Here is an 18,519-nt window from a genome sequence, read left to right as displayed (position 1 = left end):
GGGCCAAATTTGGCCCACGGGCCAGAGTTTGACACCTATGTTTTATGCGCACCTGCTGTTGAAGACTAAATCTGTGTGACACTGCAACTCTGTGCACGAGTATGTCTTAATGTCTATTTTTCCTTTCCTGCAGCATATGTGTACCAAGTGTGGAATTTCAAGCAACAGCAGGACATGCCCTGTGTGGCTGTGCCAGATCTGCAATGAACAGATAGAGGTGAAGGAAAAGGAATGATGAAGAACAGATTCACCAACCATGTTATGCCACATTAGTCTGCCATTAGTCTTTTGTCACGATAATACTGTTACACAATTCTGTTTTTATGATGATGTTGTGCTTGCTGAGGTCGCTGCCCTGGGGAGCCCAAACTCTTTAAACAAATGCTCATTCCTATCATTCATACAGAATAAGTACTCAGTAATTCTGCAGATACAAAGAGGTCATGTTTTTGCATCAAATAAAAGAATTCAAATTAAATAAATAAATTGGAGTTAAAATTTTGGCCACTAGAAACTGACTTCAGCTATGCTTAAAAACACAGTATGTCTATACAATATCTGCCAAAGCACTGTCCCTGTAACACATGTTACACATGTTTGAATCGTGTGAGCTGTTTCCATTCTTGCAAAATATTCCAGTGATGCAAATTTTTGTGTTACTGCAGGTACAGAAGCGTTCAGGAGCTTGGTTCTTTAAAGGAAGAGAGCAACTGGGTCTGCCTGCCCCCCTTCCTCTGTCCAGACCTGGACAGTCGAGCACAGAAAACTGCTCTACTCCAGCAGGCTACAGTGGATCACATCAGGGATACGGTATTTTTTTGGAAGTGAATGTTTCTCACATTTGTGCATGGGTTTTCAGATATGCCTCTTAAGAACTGATAAAAACCATAAGAGCTAAATACGAGTTGTCTTTTGATCTTATGCCAGAGATATGCTTCTTTTATTTTATTTTTATTTAAAAGCTGAATTAGCGTATAAACATCTTGGGATGCATCTCCTTGTTTTTGAAGGTGTTGTCAGACAAAAAAAAAAAGGGGAAAATTGCCACCTTATTGTGGTAGAGGTTGATCCCTAATGATACCAGAGCAATTTGTCTCTGGTTGGGTTTCCCAAAGCAACCTGATTGCTCACCTGAGGTGAGGGCCAAACTAAGTACAATTCAGAAGATATCAATGGCATGGCAATGGCAGTTTGCTTGGATCAGGGTTACTGGGAGTCTCCTGGAGTCAGACCTGGGGGAGAGTGCTGGTGACTAGGCCCTAACCCACAGGGCCCAGCTTGGCTCTGGTTGGTCCTGCACCCACCACCCACATGAGGAACTGAAGCAGTATGGTGCAATGTGTCAAAGGTAGAGGTACTTAAGTTCTTTGTGACCACTTTACTAATTTTTGGTTTTTTTTTGGTCTCTTTGTGGTTATTTTCTGTCTTTTGGAGTTGTAACTTTCCACCATGAAATATTAGTGGTCCCAGGGGGACCTGGCAGTCCCATTCGGTAATGCATCTATTGAAGTGAAACATGTCGTTGTTATTCTAACAGTGATGATAATCTTACTTTGACTCCCAGAGCGCATTGCAGGGTCACAGCAGCACAAGTCTTTTGGATCAGAACAATGGGAACAGACAGCAAAAACAACAGCTGACAGTTGTAATGAGGGTCATTCCCATCCAGCCGCTGTAATGAAGACAGAGAGACATGTGTCAGCCTCCAAACCACCTCAGGCAAACACAGAGCACACAACCCCTAACTCAGGTAAAGTCACACTGATCCTTCTAAGAATAAGCCCAGCACTACAAGGCTAATTTCTAAATGTTCCAAATGAACACTGATACATAAAAAGACACTTCAGATTGTGTTAACTGCTGATTATGTTTTATAAAATCTCAAGTACCTGCTGCAGGTATGGAGAACCATCACGCGGAAAGACAAGAAACATTGCCCCCTCCAGCTGTGGAGGAAAAAAGACCACCTGTTATCTCTGGCTCTGTTTCATCTCATAAGCCTGTCTCCAGAGTTGGTCCACCTGTTAACCCACCTGCCAACAACCCTGCTCCTCCCAGACCCCCACCAGATCGAACAGAGGAAGACAACAATGACTATGACTCAGATGATGCCAGTAAGATTATTCCTCAAAATTTAAAACCTTTATTTGTTGAAGACAAATGTATTATTACTTTTATTTTTTGCAACGTGTATGTCTGTGTGTTTCTTACAGCCACTCTGGGATCTCTGGAGTTCAGTCTACTCTATGAACAGGAGAACCATGCACTACACTGCGGTATTGTTAAAGCTAAGGTGAACGCTCATACACATGTATCAATAGAAATGAGATAACAACACAAAATAAAAGATCAGTTAAAATAGGACAAGATAAGTAATTCGGGCGACGTGGTTCAGGGGGTTGGGAAGCTCATCTTGTAACCGGAAGGTTGCCGGTTTGATCCCCAGCTCTGTCTGTCTTGGTCGTTGTGTCCTTGGACAAGACACTTCACCTACCGCCTACTGGTGATGGCCAGAGGGGCCAATGGCGCAATATGGCAGCCTCGCTTCTGTCAGTCTGCCCCAGGGCAGCTGTGGCTACATCTGTAGCTTGCCTCCACCAGTGTGTGAACGTGAGAGTGAATGAATAGTGGAATTATAAAGTGCTTAGAGGGTCTCGAAAAGCGCTATATAAATGCAATCCATTATTAATGAAGACTGGAAATGATATAGTAATAATAATATTATGCAGACAGATTAGACAAGATAAAATCTGTGTTTTGGCTCTGCGGACGCACTTTTTCTCCTCTCCTCTCCCTTATCTTCCCTGCTTAGTTTTTATGTCCTTGTCTAGTCTTGTGTTTTTTGTATTACTTTCCCTGGAACACTCTCTCACAGTCTGTTTCTAAAACCTAAAGAGAATTATGGATTTGATCAACTGGTCTCTGAATGCTATTGACACCCTTTTTTCTCAACGAGAAGTCTGGGCTCGGGGGAGCCCGAGTGCCCTGGAGGGACTTTCCTGCCGGATACACGATGGACGGGTGGCAGACATGGAGGATCGTGTGCCTGGCGGGACTGTCGATCGAGGACGCTGAAGATATCTACCTATTCGGAACCGTGATAACAGGGTTTTTGCTGATCGGAGCTGGCTTGGCCCTGGCTTATCTGAGAATTACAAAGCGGAACCGGCTGTTCAAACCCCCCCAAGGCTGCCTGCTGGGATTGAAACGATGGGACGAGGCGCAACTTCTCAGAACAGGCTCATTGAGAGCAGTATGGATAAGACCTTGGAGACGCTTACAGCTGCCGTGAATACTCAGAATAACACCTCTGAGTGTACATTGGATTACATCAGGGAGAGGCCTGCTGAGAATAACACCTTTGTTAAGTTGGATTACATCGTGGAACAGCTGACTGCAGTCGTGAGTTCTCAGAATCGGCTCTCTGAGCAAAAGAATGACAACACCACGGAACGCAAGTTTGATACCATCATGGGGAAGCTCGCGGTTCTCCAACGGGAGATTGAGAGACCAGTGTCGGAGTGTTAAAGAACAGCTTTGAAATTCTCACGAGTTGTTGCAAAAGAAAAATTACCATCATAATCCAGCTACCCCTTTGGCGCCAGCTGTGGGCTCAAGGCTGGAGCCGAACAAAAACTCCCTGATAACGACTGTGTTGAGTCTGTTCCTTCCCATTCCATGCAAGGCTACCTGGGTTGGCTGGAAAACTGTTTACTTAGCCTGGCAGGGTGAAGGACACTGTCTCAGCTGAACTATGGACACGCACACACATACATATACTGATACTGATAAGCACTCATTGACGCATCACCCACCCTACCCCGGATCCAACGCCACCTCCAACGCTTACCTCCCCTCTGATGTGGACATCGGGTCAGCTGGAGGCGCAGTCGAAGATAGCAGCGATCCCAGATCAGATGTACACACTGGAACACTTTCCCATGTTGCTTGTCTGTGTTTATTGTGCTATGTTGTGTTGATATCTGTGCATTCCTGTATTATCCTTTTGTGTTACACATTTCGATGTTTTTTTCCTCGCTACCTAGCCTGACCTGTCTCCCCAATGTGATGTTTGTGTATTGTATGTACGGTCGGCAAGGTCTGTCATCTCGGTTGTGGGCAAAAGACCTGCAACTGACAAATAAAGGCTATCTCATCTCATCTCATCTCATCTCATCTCATCTCATCTCATCTCATCTCATCTCATCTCATCTCATCTCATCTCATCTCATAAAAACAGACCATATGGAAGATAAGACAAAACAAAACATTTAAGGTGATGGCTGGAAAAGCAACAACATAAAAATTATAAAGTGGGACAAGGTAAATGAGTACTTGAAAGGAGAAGACAAAAGGACACAATACAACACAGGAAAATATGTGCCAAAACAAAACATCTCAGGTCCAACCAAACTAATAATGGACAGGACAAAATGAGACAAGAAGAACAAGAAGGGACAATTGGGACAAGACATGCCATGTCAAGAAGAAATGAGAATAGACAAGAAGAAATAAGGAGCTTAATGTTTTCATTGAGCATTCTGAAACCCGATGTCACAAGCACAGAGACTGAGTCTACTTTGAGACTTGTCAATCTCAAAGTGGGTCACATAGAGCATGCAATGCTTTGTCATCACTGTAGACACTAATGGGAGCCATAATTTAGAAACTAAGGCTTCATTTTCAAACCCTGAACTTACATCCATATTTAAATACAGTGTATACACAAGACAGAACAAGGTCAAATGAGAGACGTTAACAATAAAAACAAACAAAAATAATAATATAATAATAACATTTTCATCTCGAATGAATCCAAGCATTGTGTTTCTTGTTTTTTTCAGGGTTTAAAAGCAATGGACTCAAATGGACTTGCAGACCCATATGTTAAGCTGCACCTGTTACCTGGAGCCAGTAAGGTATTTACATGCTTACTTATTTATTTTACTCATTTAAGAAGTAAGATTTTAAAAACAACAAGCTAATCTTTATGTACAAATAAATATGGCAGAATAGCCAGGAAAATTTTGCCTATATACAGGGTAGGAAGTAATTATTTGATTCCCTGCTGAATTTGTACGTTTTGCAGAATTCAACCCCCCACCCCACCCCAATAATTCTGGCTCCCACAGATTTGCTGTGTACCTGTGTGGCTCTCAGATTACAGTCAATCAGTTAATCATTTTTTAGATATTCCTGATCTCAATTTGTTATAAAGCACACGTGTCCACAAAATCAGTTTCTTCCATTCCAACCTCCCCACTACCATGGGCAAGAACAAAGAGCTGTCAAAGGAAATCAGTGAGAAGACTGTAGACCTGCGCTAAGGCTACAGTGGGTCACAAGACCATCAGCAAGAAGCTTGGTGAAAAGGTGACAACTGCTGATGCAATTATTTGGAAATGGAAGACTATAAAATGACCATTGGTCACCCTCAAGCTCAATGCAAGATCTTGCCTGGTGAGAATGATAATGACAAAGGTGCTGAATCAGCCCAAAGCTACATGGGAGGACCTTGTTAATGATCTGAAGACATTTGACACCACAGTCACCCAGAACACCATTGGTAAGACACTAGATTGTAATTGAAATATTGCAGCACCCACAAGACACACAGATTACCTGTCCATCGGGTACCATAAAATTTTGGACAACAACCTCCTTCCCTCAGCCAAAACACATGGATGGCTCTTTTAGCATAACAATGACCCAAAGCATATCACAACAAAAGGAGTTGCTAAAGAAGAAGCACATTAAGATCATGGAGTGACCACACCAGTCGCCAGACTTCAATTATTTAAAGAATCTATGGAGAGATCATAGCTTCAAATTGCCGAGGAGCAGTTGAAAAACCGTAAAGATTCAGAGAGTTTTGTAAATATGTGCAAACAGAAAAAATGTGTGATTTTTTTCTGGATTTTTCTCTCCGTTAAAATTAAGCTACGATGGAAATGTTAAGACTGTTCATTTCTTTATAATTAAGAAAATTTATAAATTCAGCAGAGGATTGATTAACTGTTTCACCAACTGTATTAATTTAACAGAAATTGACATTAGCAGAAAATTGGAGGATGGGATGTACGCAATGTGACCCAATAAATGTAAATACAGTGTTAGAAAGCTCCTAATGACAATCCTGTTTGAGAAGATGGTGTTTTGGTGAATTTATTTGATTTGAAATGCTCTTATATTATATAATATTGCAATAACAAACTGACTAATGCTCATAGCCTTAAATTTAGGTTGGCTGGTACATCGCTGATAGGAGTACTGTGTCATTTTGAGTGAAATAGAATAATCAGTTTGCTTTGAGCTAAGTGTTTGATGTTCTGATGGGCATTGGTTCTCAGTTATTCCTCAGTTTCTTTTATTACTTGAGAAATTCATCTGAATTTCTTATCTTTAGTCTAATAAGCTTCGTACCAAGACACTTAAAAACACCTTGAATCCTGTTTGGAATGAAACCCTGGTTTACCATGGCATCACAGATGAAGAAATGTCACGCAAAACCCTCCGGTATGAACGACTTTTACATACTTTAACACTGATTTGCTACTTATATCAAAATAGAGGCTTTCATGGAGTGCATCGTTTGTTGTTTGCAGGCTTTCGGTGAGTGACGAGGACAAGTTTGGACACAATGAATTCATAGGAGAGACACGAGTGGCCCTCAAGAAACTGAAATTTAATGAGAAGAAGAACTTCAGTGTTTGTTTGGAGAGAGTGATCCCAGTAAGTCTGAGGGCAAAACCGACAATACGATGAGGTTTTGACCTGCTCTAAATATTTGCTTAATAAGGCACACAGTTAGCTACTGTTTTTCTGTAAGTTTAACTCAGCACTGGCAGATGAACTCACAGCACAGCTCAAGTACATGAGATGCAAAAATGAGTACAGATCACAAGAGATGTGAGATAAACTGTGAGTCACACATTATCTGAAATGAAGGTTACACATTGTTTTGTATTTTGGTGCAAAACAGCATCTTAGAGGATGACAAAGCAGTTCAGAACATCTTATCTTGTTCTTTCCTTAGACATTTTAGTAAAGCACTAGTAACTTGCTGCTTCCAAAGGCATAAAGTACTTTTGCAATCGAGTGAAATCTTCACATTTTCCGCTTGGTGTAGGTACGTGGTCAGTTTGGTCCACAAGATTACTCATTACAGTGTAATTGGTTACCTTAGGGACACCAAGGGGACACAGCTCTGGCTATAGCTGCATAAGTCCCATTTTGCTTCGGTTTAAACTTGCTTAAGGGACAACAAATGAAAAGAAATTGAATTTAAGGGGGGAGCGAGTTAAAACAGCTTGTTTCAGATAGTGAATGAACTGAGAGCTTGCACCAAGGCTCAGTATAAAACAAATGAGAATCTTTTAAAACCACAAATCACCCAAAACTGTCAGGGGTGTTGTGTGTGGATGCTAGGAAAGGAGGACCCAAACGCTGGACTCACAGGTAGGTGAAGGCTGGTGCTTATTATGACGAGCAGGTGAGCTGAACATAAGATGGCTCGCTGAACTGAAATGACTGGCTGAACTGAACACACGTGCAGAGTAGACAACATTAACATCAATGAGACGACAAAGACCAGGATGAAACTGAGGACTTAAGTACACTGGCTAATGATGATGATTAGGGACTGGTGAGAACACAGCTGAACATAATGAAACAGGAAGTAGAACTAATGACACTGAAACAGAGGGCTGGCACGGTGAAGCGGGAAATATGAATGTGGAACATAAACTGAACATGAACTGAATACAGCTGGTGAACCACCCAGGAACCCTGACAAAAACTACTTTGGTGGCCAAGAATACATCTGATGCATTAGTTCCCTTTTAAAAACATTAGTATAAATGGAATTCTCGGTATGTATAATTTCGTGATAGGTCTGTCTGCTGATCCTCTAGTAGGATTAACCACCAGAGCAGCTGTTTTAAAACAGTTATTATTTATAGTGCTCATATAATAACATTTTATTCATTGAAAACTGAACATCTTCAGGTGGACCTTAAATGGATCTAAACGTGAATGTTTTAATCACAAATGGCTAGACACTTGAAGAGATAAATTGTATTATTTTGTACTTTATGCATACATATACACTTAATAGTGTATATGGAAAAAGTATGCATAGCTTGGTGTCCAGTTTTATTACCCTGTGGCATGCACACTGACAAAACCTGAAATTAAAGATTACGAGGTACCCCAATACTTTGTCCATATAGTTTGCAGGCCACACATTGTAGAAGTGAAAGTCTTTGACGAATTGTTTGAAAAGTTCTCATAAATACTGGAAACAGGGAAGCATTTTCTACAGTATGACTGGATTCTGCTTGACACCTTAAGTTTTGTATGGTCTATGGAAATGGGATACAACATGTTACTTACTGATCTTTAACCGTGCTTAAATAGCTGTTTTCCCGGGTTTTAGTTCTTATACTAAGAAATGCTGAAGTAGTCCTTGAACAGGGACATTTCCTATTTTACTTCTATACACACAAACTAATGATAAAGGCTCTAGCTTCAATCATGATGAGGATGATGATGACAATGATGATGGTTTGCTCTCTGTACAGGTGAAGAAGGCTGTAGGAGGATCCATCCGTGGCATGGCTCTTTATGAGGATGATGTAAGACCTTCACATAGATCTCACCACTGTGCATTAGTTAATATACGTATTTAAAAAATAGAAATTAAAACATATAAGCTACATTTGTGTAAATGTAAAATATATAACATTACACAATTTCAAATAAAAAATCAGGTAATATACTTAAGGCCACTGTTCCTTTTACAGACATCTTCTATACTGATGTTACTTATGTTCTTTTATTCGATGTATCTTGCATTTGCTTATTTTCAGGTTTTATCTGAAGGATGTATGTATATATGTACTGTAGCCTAAAGTAGTTTCTTCAGATTCCCCGGCTTCAGCTCTTATGGTGAAGCCAAGTATTACCACTGCTTATTAACCACTGCTGTGAACTGCCTTTGTGCCAGACAATGACCTGATCACATTCTATGTTAATTATATCAGACAGATGTTACTGATCATTTTTTTATTTATTTATTTTTAACTTTTTCTGTCATCAGTTATATTCATTTAACAGCCATGGTAGATCTCACTTTTTTCTGTCCCAGTAATCCTTTTGTCTCATGTTATCTTACATAAAACTGGTCTGATGAGTTTCAGTAAGTTATACAGATATCTTACTATGTGATTTTGTGAACAGGACACTTTGCCTCAGTAGATACTCAAATTGTGGTTTATTGTCTTTCAAATAAGGCATGAAAGTGGTTGCATCACTATCCAGGCAAAAACTATGAGTTTTCAGTTCAGTAAGAGAAAAACTTCAACTCATATTGGCACTATATAAAAAAATAAACAAAGCAAGAACATGTTGCTTTACAAAGTAGGTTCAAGATTTTACTGTATTAAAAAGAGAATCCCAACATTTCTGTAATAGAAAGCAGCTGGTGGCTTGAGATGAAGTCTCAAGTGAAATGACGCTAAAACTCAGTGTTATCGTCCAATTTACGACAGTAAAAAAAACTTGCTAAGTAAACACAGGCTGGAGAAAGATTATGGATGCTGGATACTGCGTGCATCCTTTTGTGAGATGAGCTGAAAATAGAGCTCTTTGGTCACAGTGACACTGCTTATGTTTAGAGAAACAAGGAAGTGGCGCACAACCCAAAGACAACTATCCACATTGTGAAACACACTAGGAGTACACTAAGAGTATTATACTGTGGGGATGCTTCAATGCGTCTGGAACAGAGAATCTTGTCAAGGTGGAAGGACTCATGAGGAAAAAATAATATGTGAAGATTTGTGTAAAATCTGTGGGGTGCCTGAAAACCAAGATCTATGCTGAAGACCATCAAATGTGGAGGAACTTATTTAACAGAACTTACTTAAAAAAAAAAATTCATAGTTTTATCCTTATTTGTACTTCTAGTTACATTTTAGACAGATGCAAATTCTCCAGCCATCGCAGAGTAAAACATAGGTCCTAGGACAGAACCCTGTGGAACTCCATGGTGAACTTTTGGGTAGAGATTTATCCCAGTGACATATTTTAGTGTGTTTACTACAAAGACAAATTTGTTGAAATAGTTTTCATTTATTTATGTTAAAGTTATTTGGTACATGTCACTTACGCATGTGTGTTCACAGCTGAAAGAAGTTGAAAACTCAGAGGAGAGGGGCCGTATCTTGATATCATTGATGTACAACAGCCAGCAGAGTCATTTGATAGTGGGTGTGGTCCGATGTGCTCACCTGGCTGCAATGGACTCCAATGGATACTCTGACCCGTTTGTCAAAGTGTATGTGTTTTTTCCAGCTGCATCTGCACTAATGTCACTACATAGATAAACTCTCTATGACAGTGGGGAAATCCTTTTTTCATTTGTTTGTTTTTTTTTAACTTTGCTTTGCTAAGAATTGGACACAAGTATCAGTAACACATCTTGCCTCCTCAGTAAATATGAAGCTGGAGTGGCAGTTTCTTAAGTTAACTAGCCTAGACCCGTCAAAGTTAAAAATATGCAATAAACTCAAAATAGACTTCTGATTATGATTATCACTGCTAATCTGACTTAACTGTTGAAATGTGCTTCGTTAACATTTAAATAGATGTTAAATTTTCGAGCAAAGTCAGTGAGCTCAACAAAGTAAATAAACATTCCCAGAAATCTTGAACTTCATTCCCAAGGGATGGCATTTTACCTTTGTTGTTCTGTCCTCTTTGATAGATGTCTCAAGCCAGACATGGGAAAGAAAGCTAAAAACAAGACACAGATCAAAAAGAAGACACTTAACCCAGAGTTTAATGAGGTGAGTCTGCGGATTTTGCCATTTTCTGCCCATCCAGATTTCACTCACAGTTTTGTAATAAACTTTCTTCTGTCACTATGTTATAGGAGTTCAGTTATGAAATTAAGCATGGTGAGCTAGCCAAGAAAACACTTGACATCTCAGTCTGGGACTATGACATGGGGAAATCCAATGATTTTATTGGTAAGTTAATAACTTTGATCACATATCCTTATTGATGTTTGTCCACTTCCTGATTTTTTGTATGTTTGTCACACTTAAATGTTTCAGATCATCAAACAAATTTAGACACAAAAGGCAGTCTCTAAATGAAGGTGTTTATTATTGAGAGGGAAAAAATCCAAACGTACATGGCCCTGAATGAAAAAGTGATTGTGCCCTAAACCTAATAACTGCTTGGGCCACCCTTAGCAGCAACAACTGCAATCAAGCGTTAGCGATAACTACCAATCAGAGAAAATTTGGGCCACTCATCTTTGCAGACTTGTTGTAATTCAGTCGCACTGGAGAGTTTTCAAGCATGAACCACCTTTTAAAGGTCATGCCACAGCATTTCAATCGGGTTCAGATCAGGACTTTGCCTAGGCCACTCCAAAGTCTTCATTTAGTTTTTCTTAAGCCATTCAGAGGTGGACTTACTATTGCGTCCTGGATCATTTGTCCTGCTGCAGAACCCAAGTGCCCTTCAGCTTGAACAGATGGCTGGACATTCTCCTTCAGGATGTTTTGATAGACAGCAGTGAACAGTGAAATTGAGCTCAACTCAATCATTCAGGACATCATTGGCTAATATTAAAATTTGTTTGATGATATAAAACATGTTAGTGTAACAAATATGAAAAACATTAGGAAATCGGGAAGGGGGCACACACTTGTTACACTACTGTATTGATGTAGCCACTGTTGTATCACGTATTTGTTAGTTAAGTCCAGTCATGAAGCCACAATCTGGCTGTTGTAACTGCCATCACCATGGTGTTTTGGATGTTGAAAGTGAGGGGTGGATCTGAGTGTTCTAATGACTAGTCAATCACAGGATGTTAGCTAATAAGAATGCTCTGGTTTATCCTCTTTTCTGACTCTAATAAGTACCATAAACTATAAAAAGAACTTAATGTTGTAGTTAGTATAACTTGAAACCAGTATTAAAAGCCATGAACTCACTTGGAACTGCTGAGAATTGTTTGCCCACAGACATATATAACCGTCACTTTTATTCCTACCAGAGAACCCCCTTGCTGGCGAGTTCAAAGACAAAGATTTGAAGCCCTTCTTGCATAGGTTTCACTTATAAGACCACGTATCTGTGTCTGTCTTTTACATGCAGTCAATTCTGTAAGCTCCTAATGTTGTGCATTATTAGACTTATTAGTGTCACAAAGATTTTCATTTTTCTGTCCAGGCAATTTATATAGAAGTTGGCCAATTATCAGAAAACCATTGACTGATCTTAGCACAGTTTGACCACTACACAATTCTAAAGCCTAGCCCACAGCTATACATCTGCCTTGTTTTAGGAACCCTCAGATGTGAACATGCTGCCACTGCAAGTATTATAAATTTAGAAATAAGCTTGTACATAATGAAATAGACAAATATTCATCTTTTATAATGGTTTCCTTTCTACCTTCAGGTGGCTGTCAGTTAGGCATCCAGGCTAAAGGAGAGTGTTTGAAGCACTGGTATGAATGCCTCAAGAATAAAGACAAGAAGATTGAGCGTTGGCATGTTCTTCTAAATGACAACACCACTCAGTTTGAGGATTGAAAGTTAAAATCTTCAACTCTTCTCTGTATTTTTTTTCTCCATATCTCTCTGTAAAATGTCTTCCATGAGTGCAGGTAGACAAATAATGTACTCTTGCTTTCAATGTAGTTTGCTGCAAAATGCTATATGAAAGCTTCATTTTAAGCACTATTGTTTTTTGTGACCAACATGGATGTTGACCTTTATGCTTTTTGTCAAAAGGAGTTTATCATATCATAAACTGTATCAGACTATAAACAAATATTCTGACATGCAGTAATGTTTGAACTGATTATCGTGTTTTATGGACAAGATAACGGCCCTTTATTTTCGTCATCAAGTCGGCATGTTGTAATGAAGTGCGCCTCTACTCAGTCCTAGGAAGCGGTATTTCCAGTTTTCTGTCTCTCACCCATTTTCACTGTGTTTTGACTGATTGATTGATTTTATTTTGGTATCTACAGAACTTACACATACTGATATTGATATGTATCCATGTCACCTAAGGTCATGTGTTATCATCTGATTTTCCATATTGTTTGGGTATGGGTGTTATGTTTTTATTTTCATGTGTTGTAGTACATATTTATTCTGCTTTATGCATCTGTTAAATATTACGTTAGGCACTGCAGTGAACAATCATTTGTTTTGCATGTGACATGCAGATAACATACTGTTTTCCATATCTTCATGGTCGCTACATCACCTTCTTCCATGCATGTGGGGAGTATTCAACAACCTAAAATGTTTCTGCATGAAATTATAATAATGATTATTTCAAAAACAAGTTTAATTATGCAGTGGCTGTTAGGTTGACCAGATCCTAGGAAACTAAATGTTGGGAAAAGGCACAATGTGGCCTGTGTGAATTTGAACCCAGAGACTAAGGGTTATACCTCATGTTCAGTTGTTCAGAATATTTAAACGGACAACACTGTTCTGTCTAGTATTCATCTTTGGAGTTGAAAAGGTGTTCATCCATATATACTGGCAAATCTATTATTGATCATTTTTCTTGTTCTATTTTTTGTGAGACTTTTAGGAGATGAGTTTGGTAAACAAGAACTAATAGAACTAATTAAAATGTGTGACATTGTCTAAATATATGAATATATAGGAGGAGGGAGTTAAGGGCTTAAGTAAGGGTTCCACTTTATGTCCAGTCTCACATAAAGTGGAATATCTGGTCACCGGAAGTTCTGTTTTTGGAATATGATGAAATATTGCTCCACAGGTATATCTTATATACATTTGCAGGTTGTTTTCAGTTACATATTCAACATTGTCCTGTCTGTACTGATATTGGTGCATGTCTGTAGCAACACATGGCTAATAAATAAAGACCTGATGAAACTTGCTCGGCATTTGTTGTGTATGACATGGCATAAACTTTGTCTGAATCAGGTGAGGTTCAAACCAATCAGCTCAGACAGACACGCAGCTGAAAAATTTGTGAACTTTGACTTCTCCTGATAAAACTTCTTCTGTCTAACTGGGGGAAAGTTTATAGACTCATTACACTCTAAAAAAGTCTGATCTTGAATGATCTACGAGCTATGATCTCACTTTTGATGTTATCAGAAAGGTTCTACCACAGCTGAAAAGATAGGCCTGGCAAGAACTCCAATATTTACATTTCAACTCCAAGACCTTCAGACAGAGCAAAAGGCTGTGTAGAATTAAGCCGTGAAACTCTGCAAAGGTCTGCATCAAACTATATAATGGCAATGAACACTTTACTGACTCTAGAAAAAAAAATGCAAACACAAAAACCAAGAGCAAAAAATGTCAACACACAAACACATTACAGACCATTACAACAAAAAGATAAGGAGACTAAATGAATATATAAAGATAAGCAAAACAATCACAGGAGCAACACACGAGAGACAACAATGATGTGATAAAATGGCTATAAAAATGCAAAATGGCTACTAAGTGACACAAAATGACACAAAAATCACAAGAAGGGATAAAGACAGATGACCTGGTAATAAAAGAAGCAAACAGAGAACAGAAAAAGAGAAAAAGGATAAAAGATGACCACAACAGTAAACAAAATCACCAAAAGAGAGGTGAAATGACAATAAAATAGACAAAGAGGAAACCTACTATAATGAGAGGTTAAAAAGACACAAATTGCAAGGGGAGACTCAATGACTACAAACAAAACAACCACAAAAAAAGAACAAAAAAAATCATAAGAAAGAGAGCAATGTAGCATAAGTATGCAAGCTTGCAAAAACAAGATGCAAAAGGACTACAGAGTGTGGCAGTCATTGAAAAATAAAATAAAAACTGCTAAAAAAGACAAAATGACCCTGGAACGAGACAAGCGGAGTGGAAAAAAAAGGTCAAATGGACACAAAACACCATCTGTGGTCTTTCATTTTTTTAGTTCAAGTATCTTCTGTAGGTGAGGATGTTTCTGGGTCCACGGATTATATAAGATTACAGATTATATTTTTCTCTATCACAAAACTATGTCAACACTCAAATACTATTTTAGGCACACTTGAAGAGAACAGTCTGCCTGGTTGGGCTGCTCACTGCAATACAGTTACTGGCCACATCATTAGGTACACCTGCTTAACTCCTCATTAACACAAATATGTAACCTGCAGATCCCATGGAAGAAACTCAGTGCATTTTGCATGTAGACATGATCACGACTGCTGAAGTTATAACTGAGCATCAGAATAGGTGATTCAGTGATTTTGAACAAAGCATGCTTGTTGGTCTGTGCCAAACAGGCAGCTCTGAATATTTCAGATCCTGTTCTACTGGGGTTTTCCTATTCAACTATCTCTCCCAAAATATCCACTGAACAGCAGTTCTCACCTTGTTGATGCCAGCAGACAGAGAGGAATGGACGGGCTGCTTCAAGCTGAGAGAGAGGCAGCAGTAACTGAAATAACCAGTCATTACAGCCAAAGTATATAGAAGAGTATCTCTGAATGCGTAGCCCATTCAACCTTGAATCAGAAGGGCTACAGCAGCAGAAGACCACACTAGGTGATGCTTCTGCCAGCTAAGAACAGGAATCCGAGGCTACAGTTTGCATCAAATTATCAAAAGAGTTTTTTTCTTGTCATCCTTTGGACCCCTTAGTATAAACTGAGTACCATTTAAACTTCTCAGCCTAACTACTCAGTGTTGTTGAGGACCTTTATAACCATACATCTTCTGATAGTTGCTTCCAGCCAGATAACGCTCCGCATTACAAAGCTCAAATCTTCTGACACTGGTTTCTTGACAATGAGTTCACTGTACTCAGATGGTCCCCACTGTCACTACATCTCAAACCAACAGATCCCCTTTGGGATGTGGTTGAACTAGAGTTACATCATGGATGTGTAATTGACAGCTCCTGTCAACATGGAGCAAAATCTTTGAGGAATATTTCTAACAGCTTGTTGAATTTATCCCATAAAGGATTAAAAGCACAACAGAATCTGGCACCAGCCTAGTGTACCTAACACTAATGACATAACCTGTGATTAGAGATCATAAGAGGGCAGTGCTTCACTTTAGGTCAATTAAAAAAAAAGATTGAGAAATAGTAGTAAAAGGTCCATAATCCAAAAGCAGGCAGGCTTTTGGATTATGGTTTAAAAGTTTCTGCCTTGACATAGGTTGGAGAAAGTGAGAAAGGACTGAATATAAAAGCAAATCTCCCAGGAGTTCCAAGAGATTTCCATCTGTCAGTCAGAAAACACTGATAAGGTTGTCAGAATGTTTTTGGGGAGTGTCTATCACTTTTAAAGATACATTTGTAGATTGGTAGCAGCGTGCTGCCTGTGGGTATGTGTCTGGGTGGGTTTGGTGGGTGTTGTCAATAGTGTGTATCATGGTCACTGTCTGTGATGTGGGACAGATAGTGTGTGTGTGTGTCCTTGCGTGGCTGTGTGGGGGCGGGAGTAAAGTGTTTGGCTATGCTAACAGGTCACATGGGTGGTTTGGTGTTTATTTTAGTACCACCGGATCACCCGAGCACCCTCCTCCTCCTTCACCACCCTCCTCCTCCTCTTCTCATTTAAAATCGACCTGGAATCTGTCGATCTGTCCGTAAGTCCTCAGAGAGTGAAACAACAATACTGAAGTGAAACCGTTCCCCAGCCTGTTTCCTTCAGCTGCTGTCCTCCTCGACCCGCCGCCACCATGATGCGCATCGCTCCACTTGTTACTCTCATCTGCACATCATTACTCCTGAGCTGCACCGCAGCAGCAGCCTCGGTTCTCTGCACGTGGACTAAAGTTTCTGCTAACGGAGAAATGCACTACAGTTTTCTCCGTAGCGACCCGCAGCAGACACCTCCATCTCTGCGGCTGTACCACACCGCCTGGTCCGGGGAGCGCGCTCTGCTTGGCTGCACTTGGAGCGACGACACAGCGGTGACCCAGAACTATTTGTCTCTGTGCCGGGAGCGCGCGCGGGGCTTTTCAGAGCATCCGAATGAAAATGTCCATTTGGACTCCGTGTTAGAGACAGAAGGGCAGTGCGTCTCCCTGGCGTCTCTCGGGGAACCCACAGGAAAGAGGTCGGTGAGGAGTGTTCGTGTTCAAGGTCAAGATGAGAGGTCAGAGGTCAGCATACATAAGCGTGTAAAGCGCGGTTTTATTGTACCCGGGACTCTCTGGTGCGGCTCTGGCAACAAGGCACCCTCATATTCAGATCTGGGTATGTGGATCCATGAACTCCGTTTTTGAACTTATGTACAGGGAGTGCTTCCCACCTTTGGAGCCTTAATACTAAAGTTTGCTCTAACATTTAAAGGATAAAAAAACAAAACTATGTTTAATTTTTCTTCTGAATTTTTTCTTTCAATTCTGATTGATCTGTTGGGCACGACTTGCTATGGTGCTCACAAGTACATATTTTTCATTTCTTTCAAAAGTTGGAAACCAGTGATATGGGGTTAAAAATACTCTGTGTTAATGAGTTGATGAAACAAGTTTAGCAATTCCATAAAGTTATTACACATGCAAGAGACAGACTTAAAATGAGCAAAATGAAAGCCGCAGACAGTGAACTATGTTAGCCCATTCTCTCCCAAACTCCAGAAACAGCCTAGGGACATATATTTCCCATAATTCAACTAACTGACCTCTGCCTTTCTTGCTTGCTAAATCCTTGTGTTTAGTATTCATCTTTTAAACTGTGTCTCTACATAAAGTGTAGCTAATTTCATTTATAAATGCCAAAATTAAAAATTAGTCTCACAATGGGTCCAGGGTAGATATTTTATCCATGAAGCAGATAAGGAAAAACTGAAATAGATGGATGGCATGCAGTACATATAGATATAGACAGAAAAAGTAGTGGGTGTTCCCTCTTCTGTGTAATATCACAGCTGTACTCTCTGGAGCTGAAAAGTGAGGCTTATGCAGAAGTGCCAAAAACTACAGTTGCTTTACTTCCTTCTTCAAAAGCCCTCTTCTTTAAATAGAGAGTAGATTCCCATACTAAAAAAGCAAAACATCCCTGCATTAAAAAGTATGTTTACAGCCCGTTACAAAAATTTCTATGGGGAATAATTCTCCCCTTGATATTCCAGGATATGGCTGCTTTGACAGGTATGTCATTGCTAATAGCTTTCTGCTAATGTTCACCTCTGCTAGCTCTCGTCTGCTAATTTTAGTCACTAAAATGACCATTTAGACTGTCTTTAATTTGAATGAAATTCAATAATTTTCTGAAGAAGCATTTAAAAAGTTGATATTATTATACATATATTTTTACCTGTTTGAAGTTTCAGTTTTTCACAGCAAACAAAAAGATAAATCCACACTTCCTTAACAAGGCAATAAACCTTATTCAGATTTTTGGGTAAATAATATATGTAAATGCTATATTTTATTTCTATCTATCTATCTATCTATCTATCTATCTATCTATCTATCTATCTATCTATCTATCTAT

The 18,519-nt window shown here is 39.5% G+C and overlaps 2 protein-coding genes across 4 annotated transcripts in view; both read left to right on the top strand.

The window, feature by feature from the left end:
* rph3aa (rabphilin 3A homolog (mouse), a) overlaps positions 1 to 13,947 on the top strand; it is a 41,853-nt gene extending 27,906 nt beyond the window's left edge. For 2 of the 3 annotated variants that reach the window (XM_013909040.1, XM_013909039.1), the window contains exons 4-16: positions 134 to 217; positions 666 to 810; positions 1,565 to 1,750; positions 1,887 to 2,114; positions 2,214 to 2,293; positions 4,845 to 4,919; positions 6,407 to 6,516; positions 6,606 to 6,732; positions 8,583 to 8,636; positions 10,188 to 10,339; positions 10,769 to 10,850; positions 10,937 to 11,033; positions 12,484 to 13,947. In XM_013909040.1, the coding sequence (XP_013764494.1) occupies positions 134 to 217; positions 666 to 810; positions 1,565 to 1,750; positions 1,887 to 2,114; positions 2,214 to 2,293; positions 4,845 to 4,919; positions 6,407 to 6,516; positions 6,606 to 6,732; positions 8,583 to 8,636; positions 10,188 to 10,339; positions 10,769 to 10,850; positions 10,937 to 11,033; positions 12,484 to 12,617 (1,554 nt within the window). In that variant the 3' untranslated portion in view covers positions 12,618 to 13,947. The remainder of the gene's footprint in view (positions 1 to 133; positions 218 to 665; positions 811 to 1,564; positions 1,751 to 1,886; positions 2,115 to 2,213; positions 2,294 to 4,844; positions 4,920 to 6,406; positions 6,517 to 6,605; positions 6,733 to 8,582; positions 8,637 to 10,187; positions 10,340 to 10,768; positions 10,851 to 10,936; positions 11,034 to 12,483) is intronic. The other variant, XM_005720033.1, reaches the window with a different exon arrangement.
* A 2,623-nt stretch (positions 13,948 to 16,570) lies between these two features.
* Positions 16,571 to 18,519, top strand: part of pla2g3 (phospholipase A2 group III) — a 6,022-nt gene continuing 4,073 nt past the window's right edge. Inside the window, exon 1 of the mRNA XM_005720507.2 lies at positions 16,571 to 17,277. Within this exon, the coding sequence (XP_005720564.1) occupies positions 16,758 to 17,277 (520 nt within the window). The 5' untranslated portion in view covers positions 16,571 to 16,757. The remainder of the gene's footprint in view (positions 17,278 to 18,519) is intronic.

The sequence above is a fragment of the Pundamilia nyererei genome, unplaced genomic scaffold (genome assembly GCF_000239375.1).
Source record: "Pundamilia nyererei isolate P.nyererei 1_Seehausen unplaced genomic scaffold, PunNye1.0 scaffold00002, whole genome shotgun sequence".
Lineage (NCBI taxonomy): Eukaryota > Metazoa > Chordata > Actinopteri > Cichliformes > Cichlidae > Pundamilia > Pundamilia nyererei.
Note: the sequence above shows the minus strand (reverse complement) of the source record. Positions and strands in the feature narration are given on the sequence as shown.